Source organism: Notolabrus celidotus, chromosome 6 (assembly GCF_009762535.1).
Source record: "Notolabrus celidotus isolate fNotCel1 chromosome 6, fNotCel1.pri, whole genome shotgun sequence".
In the NCBI taxonomy this organism is placed as follows: domain Eukaryota; kingdom Metazoa; phylum Chordata; class Actinopteri; order Labriformes; family Labridae; genus Notolabrus; species Notolabrus celidotus.
The window spans coordinates 11,319,430-11,343,468 of NC_048277.1; the positions used below are offsets into that span (position 1 = coordinate 11,319,430).

General features: G+C 41.7%; 1 protein-coding gene across 2 annotated transcripts in view; it reads left to right on the top strand.

The window, feature by feature from the left end:
* The first annotated feature begins 12,297 nt into the window (after positions 1-12,297).
* znf423 (zinc finger protein 423) overlaps positions 12,298-24,039 on the top strand; it is a 173,697-nt gene continuing 161,955 nt past the window's right edge. Inside the window, exon 1 of one of the 2 annotated variants that reach the window (XM_034685753.1) lies at positions 12,298-13,566. In XM_034685753.1, the coding sequence (XP_034541644.1) occupies positions 13,527-13,566 (40 nt within the window). In that variant the 5' untranslated portion in view covers positions 12,298-13,526. The remainder of the gene's footprint in view (positions 13,567-24,039) is intronic. The other variant, XM_034685752.1, reaches the window with a different exon arrangement.

A 24,039-nucleotide genomic window follows, 5' to 3' on the forward strand; every position in this document is an offset into this window, starting at 1 on the left:
GTTACTCAAGTCCTGCCCCTTCAGCTAACCAAAACACATTTAACAGACTGATAAAACAGCAATGATCCCTCAGGTCAGTGCAATCTGTAGCATAACAGCTTCCCTTCTCCATTGGAAGCAGAAAGCAAAGTTTGAGAAACATGTACTGATGCGTATTCTGCTTTTTAAGTCTAACAAATATCCTACCTGTTAAAAGAGGCAAGCTTTATGACCTGTACTGCAGCCAGTCTGTAGGGGTAATCTATATACTTTTGCTTCACTTTGTGACCTATGATGTCATCCTCTTATTATACAGTCTATATTTTGACAGATAATTAATCTCCTTTAAACTTCCTTTGTCCTCTTCAAACCAAACTTCTATGGAGGTGTCAGTTCATTAGGACAAAGGGCATCATGTTGTTGGTCCTCCTGGTAAGAAAGCAGGGTTAGGCTTGTGGTCTTGTGGTGGTTTCCCAAAGTCTGGTAAGATGATTTCCAACTTGCTCTTAAGGAGTTCTTAAGGAGAGGGTAAAATCTTTTGATTGGATAAAGAGGCTGACTGTCTGATAGCTCAGCTACCTGACAGAACACCCTGCTAACTGCTTGGCAGGCTGGTTTTCTGGCTGGTTATCTGCCTGAAAACCAGACTAGGTGCACAGGGTAGGCAGCTGGTTTGTTTCCTGACTGTTTGACTGGCTGCTGGATGACTGAGTGGGCGGCTGGCTACTTGCCTACTAGCCTCGCTGGTTGTCTGGCTGGATGACTGGCTGGCTTCGAGCCTGATTGGCAAGCTGGCAGCCCCAGCTGTGTTCCGAGCCAAGCCCCTACGCCCCACCAGATCTTAATTGGGTTAAGTTTGTCCGCCACAGATAACACTTCCTCTTTCTTCAGAGAATAAGAAAACAAAAAAATGGCCTGGCACTAATGACGCTCTTTAATGGGACTCTTTTCTGTTTCGGTAGAGGGAAATTAGGAAAAAGGGGGTGGGTTCCCAACAGAGATGTATTGCTGAGGGAAATGTGGTATTGTTTAGAGCCTAGCACTCAATGAGGCCAGAGAATATGAAGAGAGGAAGAAAACGAAAGAAAGTCAATTTGCTTCTTTGCTTCACATTGCCACTGTTACGTTTTTTAAACAACCCCTAATGACTGAGGGAGGCAGGGCCCTGAGAGATGAAGACCCACACATAGAAATACAAACAGACCATTCCAAGTGTGCATATGTGTTGGTCACGCATTTTCTCACCTTTTTGTTAAAAAACACAAAGAATATAGTAATTTATCTGGCAAACAATGTGTTCACTGAATAGTACTTACAGTTTCTATTCAGACAAATCCTGTCTGCAGTTATGGCTAAAGGGGCATGTAAAGTTTTTGGTGACATAATTAAAGGCACTGAATTTGAATGTTGTACTAGTGTATTGATTTGGAGCTGGGTAAAATGATTAACTGTAATGTAAAAATGACAAAACTTTGTAAACTCTGATTTAATACTGGTAGTTCTGCTTCAGACAGGAAGTATGTTGGCAGTGTGATTGCTACGGCACGTGACTGCTACCGCTTATGACGTCATCATTCACACAGACTGCCTGTTGGCTGCGTGTTGGCTGCTGTCAGCGTAGTGTCTTCTTTAGGTTTTACCCAAAATAAAGCCATTAACTATATTTTATTAAAATGCCTTGGCTTTATGAATTTCCTCAGGATCAATGCTCTACGGGACAGGGTGAAGAAGTGTGTTATCATTTGTAACGTTTAATCAATAAATGTAAATAAAATACACACATATATCACTCTTCATTTCTTTTTCACCTTCAGGTGTGGTCTCATCAGGACACAATCTTGTTTACATTGTATTCAGGTGCTTAATTTACACAAAGACACCTGCTGAGCAGAGAGGGTGGCAGACAGATAGATGTTAAGGAGGTGGAGTTCACACCAGAAGAAATATTTTTAGTAACCTAACATTATTTAATTAACAACATTGCTTACCTGTAGGCAACGTGATATAACAAGTTCAGCAGAGACTTGAATACAGAGTTTACAAGTGATCTAATTTACCAAATAACTGTCCTGGACACAACTTCAGAATAAAAGGATTGAATAAAAAAGAGAGGAATCTCGCATGGATAAAACAGATGAGGCTTTTGCTTTGAAATGTTTTCCAGAAAATGCTACCATACTATATTTTTCAAGCCTGTAACATCAATATAACTGGTACAAAGACAATAGAGCCCTTTACTTGTCTTGTCTTTCGGTCCATTTTGGCCAGCCTTCTATTCTCTAAATTTTCAGCTCATGAGAGGAATGTGAGATGTGTGTGAGACTTGCTGATTGGTCTGATATGGTAACATGCGTGCTGAATTGAAAATCAAGCCGTTCTGCAGTATATAATGCATATAATGTATGCTCCAGTGTCCAAATAGATATCCAGTGGAAATGGAACAATGGAAATATGCATATGGTTTAATACTACTGTCCTCAACGAACAGTGAAACATTCACACACTGGCATAAACATTAAATCCTGTTCATAGCCTGTTTGCTCTTTTACAATGCACAAGTAGTTTCTCCAACTTAAACATTACTTCAACAGAATACAAGACCCTGCTTCACATGGGGGTCTCGTTTCACCCAGTTGGGATTCTATGTTGCACCAGCACCACTACCTGATCACTATACATTGTCCCAATTATTACCCGGGTACAAACCCAACAATTCATACAAGTTGACAGTAACTGATAATTTTACAATGATTTATTTATAGAGCTAAGAAATGGTCACTTAGATTCCGCAGTTCACATAAAAGTCTTAACATGAGCCAGCTTTAGGCAAAGCAAGGCACGGCAAGTTTATTTATAAAGCACCATTCATACATTTACAATTCAAAGTGCTTTACAGAGTCAAAAACCAAACAAAAACCAGAACAGTAACAATCAACAAAAACATACAGTAAACACTTAAAACATTTACATTTTATATGCGGCCAGTTATGTTTGATCTACTCTCTCTCTGTACTCTCTGTAACTCAATTTATATAGTAAATAGTTGTGGGTCTTATTATTTATTTAAATTAAGAGGGATTATTCTAAATAATCAACCCCCCTTCGCTGCTCTGAAGTCCATAACTTGCTGAGTCTCTTTACTGTAATGAATTACATTGAATTTAACATTTTCATTAACTGTTGAGTCAAAACATGAGCGTTTTTCTGTTGTCATTCTTAGCAGATACTGAAAATAACAGCACCCCAGACCTTTTCTGTTGGTATTTTTATCTCACCAGTCCCACAACAATGCCAAAGCACAAACTGTGTTGCAATTTGTGGTGGATTTGTGTCTATTTCTTTGCCACATTGTCAAAAAGAAGAGATGTAATCAGAAGCTTTGAAAATCTGTCGCGCTTCTTTCCGTGGATTGAATTGGCATGACGTATTCAATCTAGTTGTCCCTGGCATCACTCTTGCTATCAGTGTTACTTACCATCGTTAGTGGGTTTTGACCAATAGGATTCAAGTATTTAACACAGCTGGGTGATAAGTAAGAAAGCCGGGTAATCATGGAATATGATTCATGGTGGAAAAACTTAGAATAGATTTGATCCACCTTATACGCTGATCTATTGTTCTACAAATTTTTCCCTACAAGCAAACATCATTCATGGATTTGACATCATCACCATTTTCACTATCATCATTATCATCACAACCAATTACTGTAATTACACACAAAGATAATGATATCGATCATCCTCTAAGACAAGTCACCGTCTTCATCAGAAAAATCACAATCACCACAAGCATCATCATCATCATCATCATCATCATTACTACCATGCTTTGTTTTCTTCAGAGATTTCAGACAGCTGGCATCCTGTGGCAGTCGGCCTCCACTCTGTCTCTCTTTAACACACACACACACACACACACACACACACACACACACACACACACACACACACACACACCGATACACACTCACTAATACCTCCGCAAAGACCTTGCGCTTGGCAAGCAAATCTGTGTATAGAATAACAGGCTTAACAAATACTCCAAACAAATATCAAATATTATGTTGCTCCTTTTTTCTGTGTCTCCTCGCTGAATATTTATCAACAAGTAACCGGAGGCTAAATGTTCTCCCTGGTTCTCACCTTTGGTTCACATAATAAATGCAGCCTTCACATGCACACACACAAACACTCATGCACACACAATCATGCATGCACATACAACATGCTTCTTTTCATTGAAATTGAGTTTGAAATGATAAAGGAGGTGGAAATGTATTTTACCCATACCTTTTCTGAACTCTAGCTGCATAAAAAGATGTAAAATACTAAGGAACACACAGTATGCCATTGTACACAGGCATTGAAATGCACTTCACACCTTTGGCATTGTGGAGCCAGCCCACATTAAGTGCAGACAAAGGAAGAAGGCTTTGCAGTATTTAAATCAGTTATGTGTCTAATTATTCCATATAAAAATAGCCGATATCTAGGGCAAAAGCAACGAGATGGAACATTGTTGTCTGCAGAGGGGAGACCTAGTGAAGCTGGCGAGAGTTCAACACAGCAGAAGAGAGAGAGGGAGGGAGAGAGAGAGAGCGAGAGAGAAGCTAGGGAAGGAGAGAATGATAAAGGGAGATAGGGAGAGAGTGTGCTTAAGGCAACATAAATATAACATGAACTCTATCCGCTAGTGGCAGACAAGCAGGCAGCACAATGGGCCGATGTTCAGGAGCGCTTTGTGCAGGCGTGGAGAATACACTGTGCTACCTCCTCACCTCAGGAATATCAGGCTTTGATACCTGGGAGACGGATAGAAAAGTACAAGGGAGGATGTGTGTGTGAGAATGAAAGACAAAAGAAAAGAGGGTTCAGTAAACACATATATTCGGATGTGGAGACCCTGTAGTCAGCTCTGTGTGGCCCTGACTCTGCACTCAGCAGACTTTGATTGTACTGGGTCTGCCCTGCCCTGTGATGTCACTAGTCAACTGTCACTGTCCTTGAATTACAGCTGATTTAACGGGTCACACTGCCTTTCAAAGCTCATCTGAAGTTGTGCTCATTAGATTTGACGATCACTATCCTTATGCAAGAAGTTGAAATAGCTCTCTCTGCAAACCATTATAGCTCATGTTTTTTGGGGCTGCCAAAATGTATGTTATTATATATAATATACTTAATATGATATTATAAATGAGCCATTGCCCGCCCTTTCGTCTTAGCTTCTCAACTTCTTATTTCCAGTTTCATCCAAATTTGAATGCCCCTTGTTTTCTTAACAGGGTTGTATGAAGCCCCATCAATTGTAAGTTTATTATCCACAGAGGCTGCAGATCAGATCTGCCCCTTCATAGAGAAATTGGAACCCAAGCAAGGCCATCAACTGCTGCAGACCAGTTCAACTCTACTATGTAATTTTACTTATTCTAATGAATTCTGAGCCAAACACTAATGTCAGTCAAAGGTTACGCTTAAATTTGCCATTAGAAAGCCTATCCCTTTGCCCTATTCTTGGGCGCTACACGTGTCCACTGAACAGCTAATCAGGTCTATAGTGTAAAAGTCTCTGTAATATTGTGACTTATTTGATATTTTTGATCTCAGTCTGACATCATTTTAAGCAACAGATGCTCATTATTTTCCAACTGACACAGCAATGTCTTCAGAGTTAGTTATTCAGCTTAGTCGTCCCAATTAACAGCTAAAAAAGTGTATTTTGAGAAAATGATCACATCTATTCGGACCATAGGTTGTGTCATCATGCAATAAAAAAATCTATAAGAGCCAAAGACTTACTTTAAAAATCGACTCCATTTAGCTACTGAAGATGGTAAAGCAGCAGTATTTAATAAAGCAGGGAACTTTGAATAACAACCAATGCAGAAAGCAGCCTTATGTGAGCTGCTGGAATCCTCTGATACAGCAAGGTCCTGAAATATTGTTGTTACAAAGTCCAACTTGTGATAGCGTTAGCTCTCTGGGTTCATGGTAACCACCAAGTAACTTGGAATCTCTCCTGCTCTCCTTCAGCAGGGACGTTCCCCTCTCTCTTCATTGGTCTGATGAGTCTTGCTCTTCGTCTCTGTAAACTCTGGTCCTGTCAGAATCACTCATTTTAAGTTTGATTATATTTTTGTCTCAGAAGAACACATTTGTGCTATGGACAGTGTCGAAATGAATGTGTTTTCTAAAGGAAAGTAAAGTCCTGACAATTTTCTAAATAGAGTGCACACTTACACCAACATTAGAGTTTGTTTAAATGATAAACACTGCTTGATTGGTAGAGCTGATCCTGTCTGCAGTGGTTGATAGCCTAGCTTCCATTCTGCAACTCTGGCTGGCTTATCGACAAAGAATCAAGCTGACCAGGATCTCCTGTGGGTGATACACTTACTATTGACAAGTACTCAACCACACTTAAAAAAAAACAAGCCTCTTTAACTTCTTAGCTCCCTTCATCATGTTTAACTCTAATGCTGATTTCCCCACCTCTGTAATAGATGATGTTGTCTTTTTCTTTTCCCCTGTCAGCTATGAAAGGGTGTCACACGGACACAAGGAAGTAAAAGAACGAGGGTGAAAGTGTTTATACATTTGTTTAGAATAGCCACACTACAAGGCCTTTCCTGCTTTCACTTGAAGTTATTGAGGGAGCCAAACAATAAAACATGATAGAGAGGTTCAGAGCCTTCCTATTTTTTTCACCTGACAAATCTACAGATATAACACGTAAATATTTTAATTGGGCTATTTTATTGGAAAGTTGGTCTTAGATGCTGTTTCAAATTGGAAACCTCTCTGGCCGCGAGAATTGAAGCCAATGCGTAAGTGTTAAAAACTGCAGTTCATCGAGTGTCCGTTTGAGGCTGGCTCCCGAAGTAGAGAAGAACGGGGTTGGTTGTCACACTTTTTACTGTTTTGATGATTGCTCATCATCAAAACATCTTTCAATAGTCACTCCTACGTTAAATTGAAGCTTAAGGTGTTGGCTTGAAATGTGTATCCCTCTCATTTTCCAACTCATGGTATTTCAATGGGAAACATCTTTTCAATCAATCAATCAATCAATCTTTATTTGTATAGCACCAAATCACTTTTAAAAAAGGCAAGAAGGCAGAACTAAATTTGAATGTTTAATTGCACTGACAAGTGATAGGCCGACATAACTTAATGCATTTTAACATAAAATGAGCAAGGAACATGAACAGGGATCACATCTTTAGGCCAGCCTATATAACAACATAAAGAACAAAACAAATAGGCCTAACAATAATGGCCTACTCAACTAGGCTACATGCAGTCACTGTATGAGTTACAGTGATGGCAAATGTAGGGTCTGTGCACTCCAACTCATTTCACCATGCATGATTTTGCCAACATAGGGTTGGTTGTTACTTGTGACAACCAACCCCAAAGAGAATGTGACGACCAACCCCAAATGGATTTTTTTTGCTAGCATCAAGGCTAACAACCATCTAACAACTACTTAGCTAGCTAATAAAAATCTAAACTATAGCTTTCCCCTCACACTTTGTAAGGGTAACACTTATTTTGTTATAACCCCATCATTTAAAAGCCTAGAAGAAAAATACGGAGGAGCTGAATATTTACAATTTGACATGAAAAACACAAAAAGTCCTCTCACCTTAAGTTCAGCTGTCTTACTCCAGACAAGAGTATGTAGGTGAGCTCTGATCCTAATTCTGGAAATGTGCATACCCCAATTTGAGAGAGTACCCTCTGGTGGCGAGATATAACGAGTGTGCCAACCAACCCGTGTGACAACCAACCCCAGATGGGTGACGTCATGGATACTACGTCCATTATTTATACAGTCTATGGCTGTTTCACAATGAATCAAAAGCTCTGCCTCAGCTTTACCCCTCAATTTGACAAAATTTGGACCAACACTGTTGTTTAAGCTTAAAGCTCCTGTGAGGAGTTTGTAGATGAATTAACTGAAACTAATACTGTAACCGTTTTGAGCAACAAAAGCAAATCTATAATGTATTATTTCTATTCTGTTGCTGTTTTAATGCCTGAAACTGTTGCTGGGGGTAGGTGTCAGATAAAGAAATTAACTACACACTGCCAAAACAGCCTTCTACAGCTAAAACTCTTGATAAGTGATATATTTGACTGTTAAAAGACCGCAGGATGAAACTTGGACAAGTCAAGGTAATCAAGAGATAAAAGGTTCCAAATTGTCCACATAGGAGTCCTCACTGGAGCTTTAAGTACAAATCCGAGGTGTGGGCTGTCTTTGCTGTTTTTTTCCCTGTTACAGCGTGAGTCTTGACACTAACTGCATTTTGATATGATTGGAAAGCACATTTCTCACAAATTTGCCCTACAAGCTGAAAAGTAAACCAAAATGATACGTCAAACTTACAGTTTCAGAAATATATGGCAATGTTTCAATATCTGTTATTTTTCCATGGCCTATCTTTAGTGTTCTACAGATATGTGCAAAGCCTATCTTGATTTATGTGAAAGGATGATCAGCCACGGGTAGAAACTTTGTTTGCAAAACCTGAACTTTATTGTGCAAAGACTTCAGGTGGGATTTTGATACATTTACCCTCAGCTAACTGAGCTTATCATACCAGGGATGAGAGTGGTACACCTATGCATTGACTGGACTGCTCTTAAATGACAATACAATATATAAATTCTCCAGACAACCTCTATTGAACAGGAGAAGAGGATATGATTATATAAATGTACTCAAAGATAAAAACCCACCAATAAATGTAAAAACATTCAGCTCCATTGCCTGGGGAGGTAAAAGCTCTATTAGCAGACAGTTTGAATCATAATACATTTTCCAGCCCACTGAGTAAAAAGCTGCTGTTGTTGATGATGCCGTTTTAATTCATTAAAAGGTGGAGCTAGAAAATGTGCGCTTTTGTCGGTTCTTTGGTTTTCATACAGTTCTCAAAATGCTGATCCTTACACTCTGTATAGCGTGCAGTTTTGTCATCAAAAACACCACCAGCTGTACTCAGCGTGACTTTTTGTTGGCTACAATTAATTCAAATGATGAAATATTTTCACAGCAGAAGAAAATATTCAGAAGAGCATAAAAAAGGGCTTGAACTCTTTCCTGCTATTCGTTCAAAGTATAAAAGTATAAATTACTGCAATGTGAAAAAAGACTGCTTTTGAGCCCTGTAATTCCTCTCCTTTAAGTTTTCATTAAAGCAGGGTGTCTGTATTTACTTTCACTCCATCTCAGAAATGCATTTGTCAGTATAACACCCTATAAGATATATCATTCTTCTACTTTCTATGAGTATTTTGTAATATTGTGCGTGACATTTGTAACCTTATTAAACAACATGATGTATTTAAATAAGTAGATCAAAGACAGCTTTTTTTATCATGACAATTGTCATCTACAACATGTATTCATGCAATTAGACAAACTTCTGGCGCCATATTTTTTGTGCCATAATCCCACATTCCACGTCATGGTAAAACAGACTGCTGTTTAGGTATGAAATCTTTGAGCCAAATCCCCATTTTTGGGTCTGTAATTCTACATCTGCCCCTGGTTTATTCCATTGAAGTCCTGTCTGTATCAATTCCCACTGCATGTCTGTTGGCCGACTTATTCAGTCGCTGATACTTGATGTTCTCTAGTTGTGTATATAAAAAAGCCAAATCCGCGCGGAGATGACAGAGGGTGTAATCGCTAGCTATGTGATTCAACAATACGACTCTTAGAAGCTATTCAGACTGGGGCCTGTCCTTGACCCTTAAGGAGCTTGTAATGTGGGCTTTTTTCCCACTCTTTGTATTTACCGGCAGAAACAGGGAGGGGGACAGGGGTGGAGGGGGGACCAACCACTGAGTGAGGGCTTTTGCCCCTCCATGCCAGCAGCAGTCACACTGGGGGTGCACACACACACACACAAATGTGCACACACTGGTCTCCTGGCGTGCACTCATTTCATATGGAGGGAGAGGTGAAGGTTGGAGGGTGAGGCAGAGGGAGACAGAAGGGGAAGAAGGGGGGGTGGGACAAGGGGAGGGCAAAGAGACAAGAGCCCCCCACCTTCCACACACTCAGCAGGGGGTCAATCTTAAAGGCTGCTCTGTCTCTCCATGGGAGGACGGGGTGGGGTTGGGGGGCAGGGAGGCTCAATCTGCGGAGGGCAGTGGTCCTGCTGGTCAGCACAGGGAGCTCCACGTTACCCAGTTATCCATGACAACCAGAGAGAGAGGAAGGAGAGGGAGAGACAGAGAGACAGGGAGGGAGAAGAGGGGAGAGAGAGGGAGACGGAGGGGGGCGAGAACATGGAAAAGCTCAGCTGCGGTCAGAGAGCGCTCAGTTGGAGCAGAGAGTGAAGAACAAAGCACCCAGTGATTTTCATTTTTACCCTCTTTGTCTGCTTTATATTGTCCACAGACGTGTCCCTCTTTTCTTTACTGGAAATAAAGGAGCTTTGAAGAAGAGACACAAACAGACACACACACACACACACACCCACACTCATGGACCCAAACATGAATGTGCACATGCATGCACACACTGGTGTGACTAATTGAATTATGTTTATACAGTAAGTCAAACGGTTTATTTTCACTGTGACAGAAAATGCCCTCCAATGTGAGGACAGTTCTTAGTGAAGAACAAAATGAAAAAAATATAAGTAGCCAGGAAAAAGGGCAGCGGAGGCCACAGAGGTTCTTTCTTTTTAAGGAAATGGCTCAGCAGTTTTCAAACATTTGATGGTACATCACTCCAGTACAAAGGTCTAAGTTCTTGGTCGCCTAAGGCTGGATAGAAATAGACATTAAATGTGGTCTCCCTGCAAAGTGTAGAAAATGTCCATTTTGCACGGATAGGTTCTGCTCAGTCTAAATGAATAGGCTTTCACTAATCCTGTCAGATACTGTCCCCAAGAAATCACTCCGCCACTAATGAGTGAAATGAGGAACTCTGAAGAGACAGTGAGCGTTTCAAGCTGGGAAATTTTTGTGGTTTTCAGAACAGTTTTAAGCCCTTCGAGGAAATTGACCTCAAAGGGTAAAATTTTGCTTTTGTTTTCTACAAACTTGTATTGTTTATGTGCCAAAATGCGTTTTTCTTAATTAGTAAGAATTGTATCAAAAATCTAATTTAAACTTTTGCATGCATTTCAATTTGGCCAATACATTTCCATAGTCTAGCCTTTTTAAATATGTTACCAAAAGCTTCAAGAGGGGGCGGATATTTACATTTAACAGTTATTTAGTTGCTCACTGGATGAGATCAACCATTAATAAAAAGCACGTCTTAACTGTTGAAAGGCTTTGTATATCAGATTTAATTATTTTTACCTCAACACCCACATACCAGTTTTTATTCATATGTAATTTCTAGGCATCTTCAAAATAAAACATTACTTCCTAATGATAAATTAGAAGCAACCCCAAAATAAATCTATTAAAGGTTAAGTTATTGTGATGATTCAAGCCGGGCACAGCACCTGTACAAATGTCAAATTTGGGCTCACACTGGAAGAGGTGTGTATCACAGCTTCCAAACCTCAAAAAAAAAGGGGTCAATGTGGAAACTTTTATCTACCTTGATTTGAGAGCAAGAATTGCATCTACTCGATTATGACATTACTGAATGTGTGTTTCCAATTTGTACAAGCAGTACAAAAGTTAGTCCAGGTAATGGGCTTGAAGAGCAAGAAAAATATGATCTGTGCTGTATCTGCAAACTGTCGCATTCCTTACTGCCTAAGAAACACTTTCACGATTTATGTTATCAATTCTAAATTGCAGTTGTGGGTATTTTCATTTCAGTCATTTGTGTTGTTTCAGAAGTTCTAACTTTGTTACAAAATGAGGAAGATGTTGAGTAGCTTGATATCCTGATGCAGCTTACCTTGAACTGTAACTAGGCTCGCTCAGACACCAAGAAGTTAGAATGAAATGCAGATGTACAAATCATCATAACTGAATTTGGTATATCCTGACACTAGTTTGTGCCACGAAACATTGTCTTCCACAACTGAGCAGTGTTGGTTTTTAATACAGCCTATACTCATCAGCACTAAGTGACATTGTCATATTATGACTTGCTAATCAATAACCCTCATTTTGGTTGATCAAACTTATTTACCGCAGTTTTTAACTTTACAGCCTCTTCCACATCCTTCTCTAATCCAAGTCCATATTTTCCCTCTGTCTCATCCCTCTGTATTCTCAGAGTCCCTCTTGTAGTTGTGTGAGTCGGCCACAGCTAGGCGCTGTTGCCTTACTCTCACCTCTGCCTCCCCTCTCTCTCCGTCAGCCCAGCCTGCCTCTCTCCTGCCTCTCTGCCTCAGCCAACCCGGGCTGTGCCGAGCTGCTCCCTGCGGGATCAGAGCGCTCCCCCGCCGGGACCCTTCTCTCACATCCCCCTGCTGGGACGCGGCTACATTTCCAGCCAAGCACTGCCTGCCTTGGCTTTATTATGTGTGTCTGCGCCGCAGCCCCGCCAGCAGAGGCAGGCAGAGGAGGAGGAGGGAGACTGGTAGCCAGAGTCAGGACAAAGAAAAAGCAGGGAGACAGAGGCTAGCGAAGGGTTAGACTGTTTGCAATATTAGGCTGCTATTATTACCGCCGGTAGGGCATTGAGAAATATTAACAAAAAAGAAAGCGTGGGTTGTAAAAGCAGTAGCCTATTCCCCTCGGGGTGAAGATGCAGGGGAAGAGCGCTATGTCCATGCCACCAGACCACCACCTCCACTGCCTAGTATAGATTAGCGGGACGGAACACAGGAGGCTGGTCGGTTCGAGTCGGTGCCGCTTCCCTGGAGGGAAAAGAAAAAACCCAGACAGAAATAGTTTCGATAAACTAAATAAACCCAGACGAAGACGCGAGGAGCACGGTGGAAGAAGCCACGTTTCATATGAAAGCAATTTCCCAGAACACTCCGCCGCTTCTCATCACCTGGACCGTCACGTCCCTCCGTGGCACCGCCGCCTCTCCCTCGGACGGTGCCGCTGTCACTTTGTCTCCACAGCGCGCGGGAGCTACTCAGGTGTTTGCTGCGCGCGTGGCTGGCAGCTCGCGCCGTAGTCTGAAAGTGCAGGAAGAAGTCGGAGCGGCACGAGCGACCGGGCTGCACCGGAGACAGCGAGAAGACGCGTGCGGGGAGAAGAGAAGAAGCAGAAGAAAGCTCTCTGCATCGGAGCAAGCTGTAACGACAAACGGGGAATACCGACGGGAAGTTGTCTCCGTTTATTCTACAGGTTGCGCGAGCCCAATAAGCCACCTTTAAAGGAAGAAAACACCTGAGAGGAGCCGAGCGTCGCCTGCAGCCGCTTCACCCCCAGTGTGCTCGGGTTGTTGTCGGTGGACTCTCGGCCGGTTCTCCCTCTCTCAGAGACTGAAGCTGCCGCATTGCAACAGGCGAAGAAGCGGCGGCGAAGTGGTGGAGAAGAAGGAGAAAGATATCGCGACTGTGCCAGCTTTGCATGGTTAGCTGAAAACGCGGAACGGAACAAAAACTGTCAGAGAATTAAAAACATTCAAGAAGAAGCGGCTCGAGAGCAGAGATGTCGAGACGAAAACAGGCCAAACCGCGCTCCGTGAAAGGTAAGAAACTGTCAATTGTGTGCCTAATTTTATGAGCACTTTACTCGAGTGGATAAAGCAGCCACAACCACGGCCAGTATTTTATGCTCAACTCCTACGCCTGCAAGCTAATTCAATTGTTTTTCCTTTAATGAGTTCCAAGAAGTCTGCGTAGTCCTGTTGAAGAGGTAAAGAGTGCCTGCTCGCCTGCACACTTTTACTGTGTGCTCACTAATTGTTTTTAATTGGCCTGGCCGCTGTTAGACGGATTAGAATATTAAATATAAGGGGAGTGTAGCTTTTGCTGTAGTTTTATAAGCCACATCAATTTAAACAGTCGTTAAAAGTCAGCTTTCAGAGAGCTCCGGGTGAAATGTCTGCCCGCCTGTCCACACGGCTAATTGTTTTCACTGAGCTGCTACACTGTCACAACCTGAGAGATGACGCTCTGGTGTATCGTTCGTCTGACAGCACGGGCTGTGTGTTTTGGATCAACTAGTTGTAATTTACTGGGCTAATGGGTTTACTACTCAGGATTATAGAACTCATTTTGTGGTTTTGCCTTGCTGCTTTGTTAAAGTTAATTTGACTGTTTGACCCCAACTCAAGTTACCTTGCTGCTACCTTTAACGTTACTTTAAGCACTCCTGATTCATTTCAAAATAAGAGCATTAAAATCATTTTCATAATCGTCAAAATGTGTATTTCCCTGTATGTTGAGGGAGGTGTTTTTCATTGGTGTGCATAATCATAGATTTAGGAATGTTTCTGACCTCTTTCTTAGTTTTTAGACACTCATCTCACTTTGAAAATTGCCCCTGAAGGCTGAACTTATTGAAATTGCAGATGAATTTTCCTGATGTTCAAGAAAGTCCACATTTGAATCAAAATCCTCCTGTGAACGTCAAGTATTATTATTTTTTTGTACAAAAGCAAGCCTCAGTTTTGCCCTTTACCATGAAATTGTATTCATTGCAGTTCATGGCTGAGTGGGCATCATGCATGAGGGCATGTGGTGGTCTTGGCCTCCATGTTTCCTTTATGGGACCCAGATGGGCAATGGTACGGGCTGACCATGTGGTTACCACCCCCTCCCCCATTTCCTCCAACATATAGGCTTTCCTTTTCTATGGCTATTTGAGAAGTGAGCAGATATCTGACAGTGGTTCAAACGGGGGCGTTGAGTTTGAATCATTTTCATCGCAGCATTTCCTACAGGTTCTGAAGTTCAGTTAGACTCACCTGAGTTCGGCAAAAGAGGGTTCATACACACAACACAGAGAGAGTATGTTGTCTTTGCTGTGTCTTTATGTGTAGGGAAAGTGTCCAGTGTCAGAGACAGGTCATGGTACAAGCTGAATAAGAAGGGTGTTGAAGGGAGGGAGGTGTGATTGTGAGTGATGTCAGGTTCTACATCCTTCTCTGGAATGAACTGCAGAGCTGATATCTTGCAGCCCTTCTTAGCATTGTTAATAAAATATCGACTTGGCATTCAAAGTATAATATCCTGTTCTTGATTTTGATAGAGGTGCTTTATTCCTTTGAGTGAAAAATGTGGTCCACCAAAACATTTTCCCAAATTTTAACCAACTAATTTTTTCTCCAAATGTGTTGTAATCCTGTTTTAAAATCTGGTTCAGGAACACTGACTGTACTATAATCCCACAACACTGTTTCAAAAGCATATGTTCATTTTGACGTACAACAACCAACAATGAGCCTTAAATACAGTGATGTGTGCACACAAATGACTTGGTATCTGTTTAATTGATGGAGTAGACCGGTTCAGGCTATATTTTTTGATCTTATGCGCTGCTAATAAAACCTAGAGGGGCAGCAAAAATGTTGTTCCTTATAGCCTCTATTCTTTTTCCTAATAGAGGTGGAATATGAGACGGTTGCTGCAGTTATTGTAGGCTGCAGATTTTGAGCCAGTAAGGCCTCTTATGGATTGATCTGTCAACTTTAAAAAATGTTAGAGCCCATGCTCCGAACATTTTTTTTCTTTATGAGTTATCAAAAAAATCGAATGGATAAAGGATGCACACACTTACGGCCAAATTCCACTAGATCCATGTCCGGTTGTCCATGTCCACAGCACCGGATCTGAAAGGTTTCTATTCCAGTCAGTATGTTAACTTCCACTGGATCTGCTCCGTTGCGTTCCGGCTGTGCCGCTGATCGGCAGGTCGGAGCTCTCCGTAACAGATACACAAGACTTCTATTTTTGCCGGATGCCAGAGCACGGCGCATCAATCTGCACAGAGCAGATGGAGCGGGACAGGAAGTCAGGCATGAAAACAACATTAAAACATCCGGTTTATTTTCAGAATAAAACACTCTGTGTTATCACCAGATTGTTTTTCACTTAACTACAACAAGAACACAGTCATGATGAGCGGAGCCAGGCCTGGAGTCAGCAGGTCAGAGGTTTTCAGAACACGATACAGACAGTAGGGACAAAGAGAGGAGTTGGATAATCCTTGATTCAGTAATTACCACGGGAAAACCTCGGTCACATGACTCCAGCTGTCCGGCGGTCCTGCTCCGTGCTGCATTCCGAAAACGCAACCGGTGGCTGTTGACGGACTAGAGAGCACGGAGACGGACCAGAAACGGATCTGTTGGAAGTCCTGTGTCACATTGTTTGTATTTTTTAAAAGTAATATTTTTGGGCATTTTTGCCTTTTTAATGTATAGGACAGCTGAAGAGAGACAGGAAATGTGGGGGGTAGAGAGCGGGGGAGGACATGCAGTAACTGCTAGAGGCTGGAATCGAACCCGCGACCTCTACGTCGAGGGCTATAGCCTCTGTATATTGGGTGTGCGCTTAGACCGCTAGGCCAACGACGCCCTGACACACTTACATTTTTAAAACTAAAATAGTTTCAGCATTTTCACACACACACACACACACACACACACACACACACACACACACACACACACACACACACACACACACACACACACACATCCACAGCAGCTGATTTGTTCACTGACAAACTCACACTGCAGCAGAAGGCAAGAACAGCCACATCTTCTAAACTGATGCAACAGAAGTTGATCCCTCCGCTATTGTATGTGTGAGAAGCAGCGCTGTCAAAGTTTATGCAATAATAATGCATTAAAAAAAAAATCTTTTTAATGCCACTCATTTTTTTAATATGTGATTAACACACACGTTCTGTGATTATGACCTGGGGGAAATCAGGACATGGTGCAGCAGAAATGTTATGGATGACAAGCAGAATTGGATAAAAAATTGGGTATTTTGAACGACAAGTTCAGCCTCAAGTTATTTGCGTTTACTGTCAATGTGAACCAAGTTACCACCCGGAGTATGTCAAGTCTGATGCAGAGAGCTCTCCTCTCCTTCATCAAAGCTGTCCAGGCATCTCTGTTGCAAACTATCCAGCATGGCCTTTATTTCCCACATATGAGGTGATACACACTTCCACTGTGTGAGATTATTTGCTTCCAGGGAATGAGCTTTGAGTGATGGAAAATTTAAAACACCGATTGTTGTGCAAAGTGTTTGTCATGATACGTGAGCTCCATCATTTTGTCTTGAGCTGCTTAAAAAACGGGATGTAAAGTGAAACACTACATTGTGTTAAAGTCTCTGCTGGCAGAATTTTAACAAAGAAAAGGAAACATTACCCCTCTTTTTAAAACTCTGCTCTGGTTACCTGTCTCTTTTTAGAATTTATTTCAAATCCTTGTACTTCTTTTTAAAGCTCTTAACGGCCTTGCTCCTTCATACATCACTGATCTCCTGTCATTTTATGTTCCAACTTGATCACTGAGATCCTCGAAATGTTCCTCATGTGTCCCTTACAAGCGCCGGCCAGAGAGCTTTCTGTTTTTACGCACCGAAGCTGTGGAACTCTCTGCTGGACATTAAAACAGCAAGCTCTCTGGGTGTTTTTAAAAGTGAGTTTAAGACTTACCTTTTTAATCTGGCTTTTAGCTTGGAGTAATTTCCTTTTAGCCCTGGACTGCATTATTACTTTTATTACATTTTTGACCATTGTTTTAGCATCATCATTTATTGATTCCATTTTTTTATTTAATTGATTTATTTTTTGTATTTTTTATTTTTTTTGTGGTATTTATTTGACTTTATTTAATTGATTTGTTTTATGTTGATTGATTTTATTTTATTTAGTTTTATTTCTCTGGACTTTATTTAATTTATTTTATGTTAATAATGTTACTAATTTATCATTTTAATCTAGAGAATTTTCTGGACAGTATTTCACTTCATTTTTTATTGTTGCCATAACAATAGACATACATTTGCATAAAGCAAGCATATTTTTCCCGTTTCATGCTGACAAGAGAATTAAAAACTTGAAGAATATTAATTTAAGGCACATTAAGAAGAGACAAAACAGCATGATTAATTTGCGATTAATCGTTTGTTAACTGATAATTATGCGATTAATGTTAGTGATAAAAAATTAATCGTTCGACAGCCCGAGTTAGAGTTCTCATTGCATCCTTCTGCTTTTCATGCTCTTCATTTCATGAGACAGACAGAGAGAGAGAGATAGAGAGAGAGAGATAGAGATAGAGAGAGAGAGAGAGAGAGAGAGAGAGATATAGAGAGAGAGTTATAGAGAGAGAGAGAGAGAGAGAGAGAGAGAGAGAGAGAGAGAGAGAGAGAGTCACTAAGACAGTCTGGTCTCAGCAGCCTGGATAACCAGAGCTCAGCTTTAGTCGAGCAGCCAAGCGAAGCAAAGCTGAGGCGGACGACCACCACTCTGTGTCTGTGTGTGCGCGCAGCAAAGGTAACGCAGCCCTTGTACTCGAGCTTGCATAAGCACCATGTGTTTTGTTTCTGTGTACTCATGCGTCCTTGTGTGTACATGCGTGTTGCTATCTCCCCTCCACACCTTGCCCCACTGACAGCTTGGCAAGACCTGGGATTGAGGGAAGGTGGAGAGCGGGATGGTGGAGCGAGAGATAGAGATGGAGGAGAAATGGGGGGTTGAAGGGTAAAGGGGAGAGAGAGGAGAGGTGTTGGGGGGGCTGCGCACTGGCACAGAGCAGGTGAGTGGGCAGGGGGGAGGGAGCTGTGGAGGCCAGGATGAGGTGAGCATCGCCGGGGGATCATCTGTGTTTTCATGTTCTTCTGTCTTTCACCTGCTCACCCAACTCTGACTGCCCGGCTGGCTTACCGACTCATTGGCCAGCCAGGCATGCCAAAACAAAAACAAAGTCCCACCTCATCCATCTCCTGCCTTAGATTTGTGTCCGAGAGGCCCAGGTCTGGAAGGATTTTTGAAAAAATATAATTCATAGCTAATGAGTTTTACGGTGGTCTTTTTTTTTTACCGTTACTTTCCTCATTTCCTTCTTAGTCTTGTGTGACTTTGTTTGAGATGCTTGAACCAGTTGGACATGCCACTGCTGCTTTAAGTTACCAGACTTATTTCTAACTTCATAGAGGACAGCAGTTTGCCTGAGATCAAACGTTGCAGACGGAACCACTTTAAAAAATATATAGCCCCCACATTTATAAACACACAGATATGCCTCAATGTGTCATTTCCATTTCTGGACTCTGAGGTTGATATAAATAACAGAATCCAGGAGAAGCGGTGGCGTCTTCTGACCCTACTTAGTCAAGCTAAAGAAATAGTCCCTTTTTTAAATGAAACATTGTCCTTAATTCAAATACATTTAAAAAGGTGATTTACCAAGAAACCAAGAAAGATCAAATGTCATACTTATTGAATCGAGTATTTTTTTCTCTCAGTGTCTGTTTACCATTCCTTTAATTTCTTTCGATCATTTTTCTCCCAGTTAATGTACTGACATGCAACCCAGTATAAGAAAATTAAAATATATATTCTAAGAATGTGACTTCATCAATTTCATCGTATTGAATTCAAATCATTAGATGAAGTAAATCAAACAGTGAGTCCACAGAAAGTGGATCAAAGCGTCCATTAAAACAGCATAATTAATGTATTAATGTTCACATTAGTGTTTCGCCGCTGCGACTAAGTTCCTCTGATAGATTTACTTAACCAGTCTAGCCTTTACAGCGATTAGGCCTTGTTAACAGTGAGGGGACTTGACTAATTGCAGTTTGTTAATTGAACATGGCCTAATGGTGCAGTGATGGGCCGTGAAACTAGCTGATGGGATGAGAGAAAAGGAGGGGTGTGCAGGGGGAAGAAATGAGAGAGCGCTGCTTCGCTCTTATCAAAATATTATTTCAGTGGATTAAGCCGTTTTTAATGTGTGTCTTTAGCGAGGCGAGGCGGCAGAAATCTCCTTCTCTGCCTGCTCCGGCAGCCTCGCTATCCTATCTCTCCCTCTCTCTCTCTCAGCTCTTAGCCCCTCGAGTCTCTCATGCATTATGTAGTGATGATTATTACTTAATTACACATTAATAAATCCGCTTCATTTGCAGGACATTAAATGGGAGTTGAGCGCATATGACAGGGAGATGGAGGAGAGCAAGGAAGACTGGGAAGGGGGTGGGGGTGGTACTTGATTTTGAGCGTTTATTTGGTTTGTTTAAAATGTCGTTTAAAGACATCGGAGCCAAATGAGCTCTTTGACCAAGAAGGCAGAGAGGAGGCAGAGAGGAGGAGGTTTGGTATGCTGCCGTCTTGTGTAGAGCTGAGCTCTTTAGGGCTAATGGCATCATTTCCACTCGATCTCCCCTTTGCTCCGTCGTCTTCTCTCTGTCTGCGTCTCCCTCTCTCTTGTTCCCCCTCTATTTACAGTTCCTTTGGTTCCACCAGCCTGCACCTGTTTGTATATGTTTATATCCTCTGTAAACAGACTTTCAGCACAAATAACTTTTTACAGGTTTTCAGCGGCCTAATGGGACAAAGATATTGTACCTGTTGTTTTCACTAGTCTTTACGAACAGGAGCCCACTTCACACAAACACAAAACTGCTTTAAACTCACCAACTTTCTCCAGGTGTTTGAATGTAAATGGCCTGATTTGTCAGACTTTTTCCTTCCAGTCTCCTGATCAGTGAGAAGATAAATTCACCCTCAGCCAGCGAGTGGACTGATCACAGAGTTCACTGTAACAGAAGTCTCCCCCTCCTGCTACCCACAAACACAAACATATCACACTTTCTGCTTTCTCACCTCTGTTGATGGGCAGAGGCCCCTCACGTCCACACTGCCGTTATGTTAGTTTGTTTGTGTGGAGCAAGCGTCAACCTAATTTAAGCCAATGCGGATGTGTTAAAAACTGCAGTTCATCGAGTGTCCACTTTAGGCTGGCTACGGAAACCACATACACACCAATTCTAAAAAGACGATCTGTACAGCAGAAATAAACATGTTTACAGCCTGGTGCAAAAAACGAGTGTAGTCTGGATAGCTCGATCGGTGCACACTGTACGTGGGGGATGAATTATTCATAACGCAGCAATTTCAAAGGTCTTTAGATTACGAGTTTTCCATTATGAGAAGCACAGCTGACTTGACTGACAGGCGGGAACACTGGAGCTGTTGGCTAGGAGACTCAAAACCCGCCACTTTACCTCACACTAGCTCGACAGCAGTTAGGTTGAGTTCAGCATTTCCAATATGGCTCCCGACGACAATTGCTAAACAGTGCTTCAGAAACAGATGGGTGACGTCACGGATACTACGTCCATTATTTATACAGTCTATGGTTTGGAGCAGTTGTTAGTGTTTGTGTTGCTGTGTGCTCAGCATTAAAAATGCGGGTCATGGATATTGTGATCAGAACAGGATCGGCTTCATTTGAGAGGACCGGCTGACCACCGATCACCAGCCAGTAGTTCAGTCAGTGCGTCTCTAATGAACAGCATCACTAGCTTCTGTCATCAGAGCATTTAGTCACAGATAATGCATTCTCAATTATGAATATGGCATCAATAGTTACAGACTCTGTGGACTGATAGTGTATCCCTGGTTTACACCGTTTTCTCTGTGACACTTGTTAAGGCTGTAAGACATTTCATGTAAGTATGGGATTTAAATGTAATAGGAAACTCTGGAGTAGTAATTATTCATCGCCTGGAGTTAAAGTTATTGTCAATTAACTGCTCAAGACTTAAAATTAACAACCGCCAACCCTCCAAATGTGGGTAAAAATTAATTGTGATGGGAAATGTCATCGAGTTACAAGCCAATCTGGGGGCTGTTAAATCTAATTATCATATATCTATATAATATAGCCGAATACAGTTGACCAGTCCAGACGTAAGGTCATGTGAGCAAAGTCTGTGACAGCTGAACAGAGTCTTCTTGGTCTCAGCGTCTGACAGCAGCATCAGTATGAGAGACTCTGAGGTGTGCTCTTTTACTGTATCTCTCATCTCTCTCCTCCTTGTCTTCTCTGTCTCTCTCCCTCCATCTGGATTTACCATTAGCGTAGTTTTATGTCACTCTTTGGCAGAGCACGCAGACTTTCACAGGGCGACTGGCTCTTATAAAACTCTGAGGCCCTACACATGTGGCTTGGATTACACAAAGACAACAATGTGAGTTTTTTCGCAGGTACATCTGAGCGTGTAAGTGTCAGAAGGAGAATAAATAAATCACTTACCCTTTTGCTTTTATTGATACTAAAGATAGACAGCTTATCTAGTTTGTGCTGCTACAAATTGTGAGTGTATGTAGCAAACAGTGTTTGTACAGCCACATTGAGTACCTCCTGTATTATAGCTGGTATTGGCTTTGCATTAAAGCTTGCTCAACCATTAAATGGCTTTTTGAGAGCTTTGTTAGATTTCCATTGACTCCTCAGCGGGGGGGTTGAATTTGTATTTTTGGTGTTTTTTTTATGAGACAAAACAAGCTAATGTAATTGTTGATTGGTGGAGCCCAGCAGTAACATGCAATGAATTTAATTTGACTCATGTTGTTCTGCACCCAATTAGAGCTAAATTAGTAAACAACTGGAGGCTCACAGGAGAACAGCACTAAGTGGAATGGGTCATTTCTGTGCAAGACATCTGACACTGTAGGAAGACGCACAGGAGCGAGTGAATCAGTTTAGGTGCTGTAGTGTCAGAATCTTCTGATGGGAGCCGTAGTTTACGTTTTTAGTTACACCAGTACTTTCCTTATTTGTCAAGCAAAAATGTCTCCCATGAAAAGGTCTGTTAAAGGGGGGACGTTCCAATTTTTATCTTATGGGGCGCTGGTTTGGCCTCAAATTGAAATAGCCCACCCCATGTACAGAAGCTATAGTCCTCGCAGCAGGAAGCCTGGATTTGATTCCAACATGTGGCTATATACCACATGACATTCCCCATGCTCTCTCACACTGTCCTACCTCCCCACACTTTTGTCTGACCTCCCATTGAGATATTTTAGATTTAACCAAAAATGGTCTTTCTCAAGCTGTTTTCACCATAGACTGTACAAATAACACACGTAGTATCCTTGACGTCACCCATCTTTTCCTGAATGCCGTTTTGAAGCCAGTCGTCGGCGGTCAGTCATTCAAGTCCTTAAATGGGCAAAGCTCCTAAACTTAATTTCTTCTGAACTGTCGCATTATAACACTCGATGAACTGCAGTTTCTAACACTTCCGCATGGGCTTCATATTTTGAGACGGGAGGTTGCCGCTTGGTTTTCACACATGCTCTCAACTCTATTTTCAGCCAAATTTTTCCTGCCATCATGAAATGTCTTCAAGAAATCAGGGTGAGCTGATGTGTGAATCCATTGTGGGAAATTCAAGAACACTCACCATGGCGAGGGTGGAGGGTGATGACTTTTATATCATGCAGTCTTGGTGCATGTGATGAAGCTGCTTCATCTTTCTGCTTGCCAGCATGTTCCCTTCTATTCATCAGTTGTGAGTACGTCTAGTATCACATGGCATTGATGTAAAGGCAAATCATTATAACATCAAACCCTGCTTTGATCTTTATCAAGGATATCATATTAACATAACATGACTTTGTCTTTTTTATATCATGTCTGTCGTCCTGAAAGCAAATGTAAAGAATTTCAGAGGCAGTATAAGAATTTTCAGGACAGCCTGTTTGAAAAGGGCTTGATAATTTTGTTCCTTCATACAGTTTAGTCTTTGAATTAAAATACAGTTGAATGAGCAGTTGAAATTCTTTGTAACTGTTCCTGAAATGTTCCTCCTTCATCAGCTTGAGCAGCCATGATTTGATTTAATCTGACACAGTGGACAGGTGAAGGTCATGTCGTAGGGTAGATCAGGTCAAATCTAGATTGAATGGTTAGAGTGTGTGTGCGTATATGTGTGTGTGTGTTTGTCCCCCAGTGAGGTGTATGTATGCCAGCGACAACTCCTTATCAGTGGCCTGCCTGGTGTGGTTGTGCATGCTATGGTGTGTGTGTGAGAGTGTGTGAGAACAGGGCGTTATGGGCCAGGACTGTGCCATTGTAGCGGCTTAGCTAGCCTCGTTTATCAGCTGCGAACTCACTGGACCTTAACACACACACCCACCCCTCAGGAGACACACACACACACACACACACACACACACACAC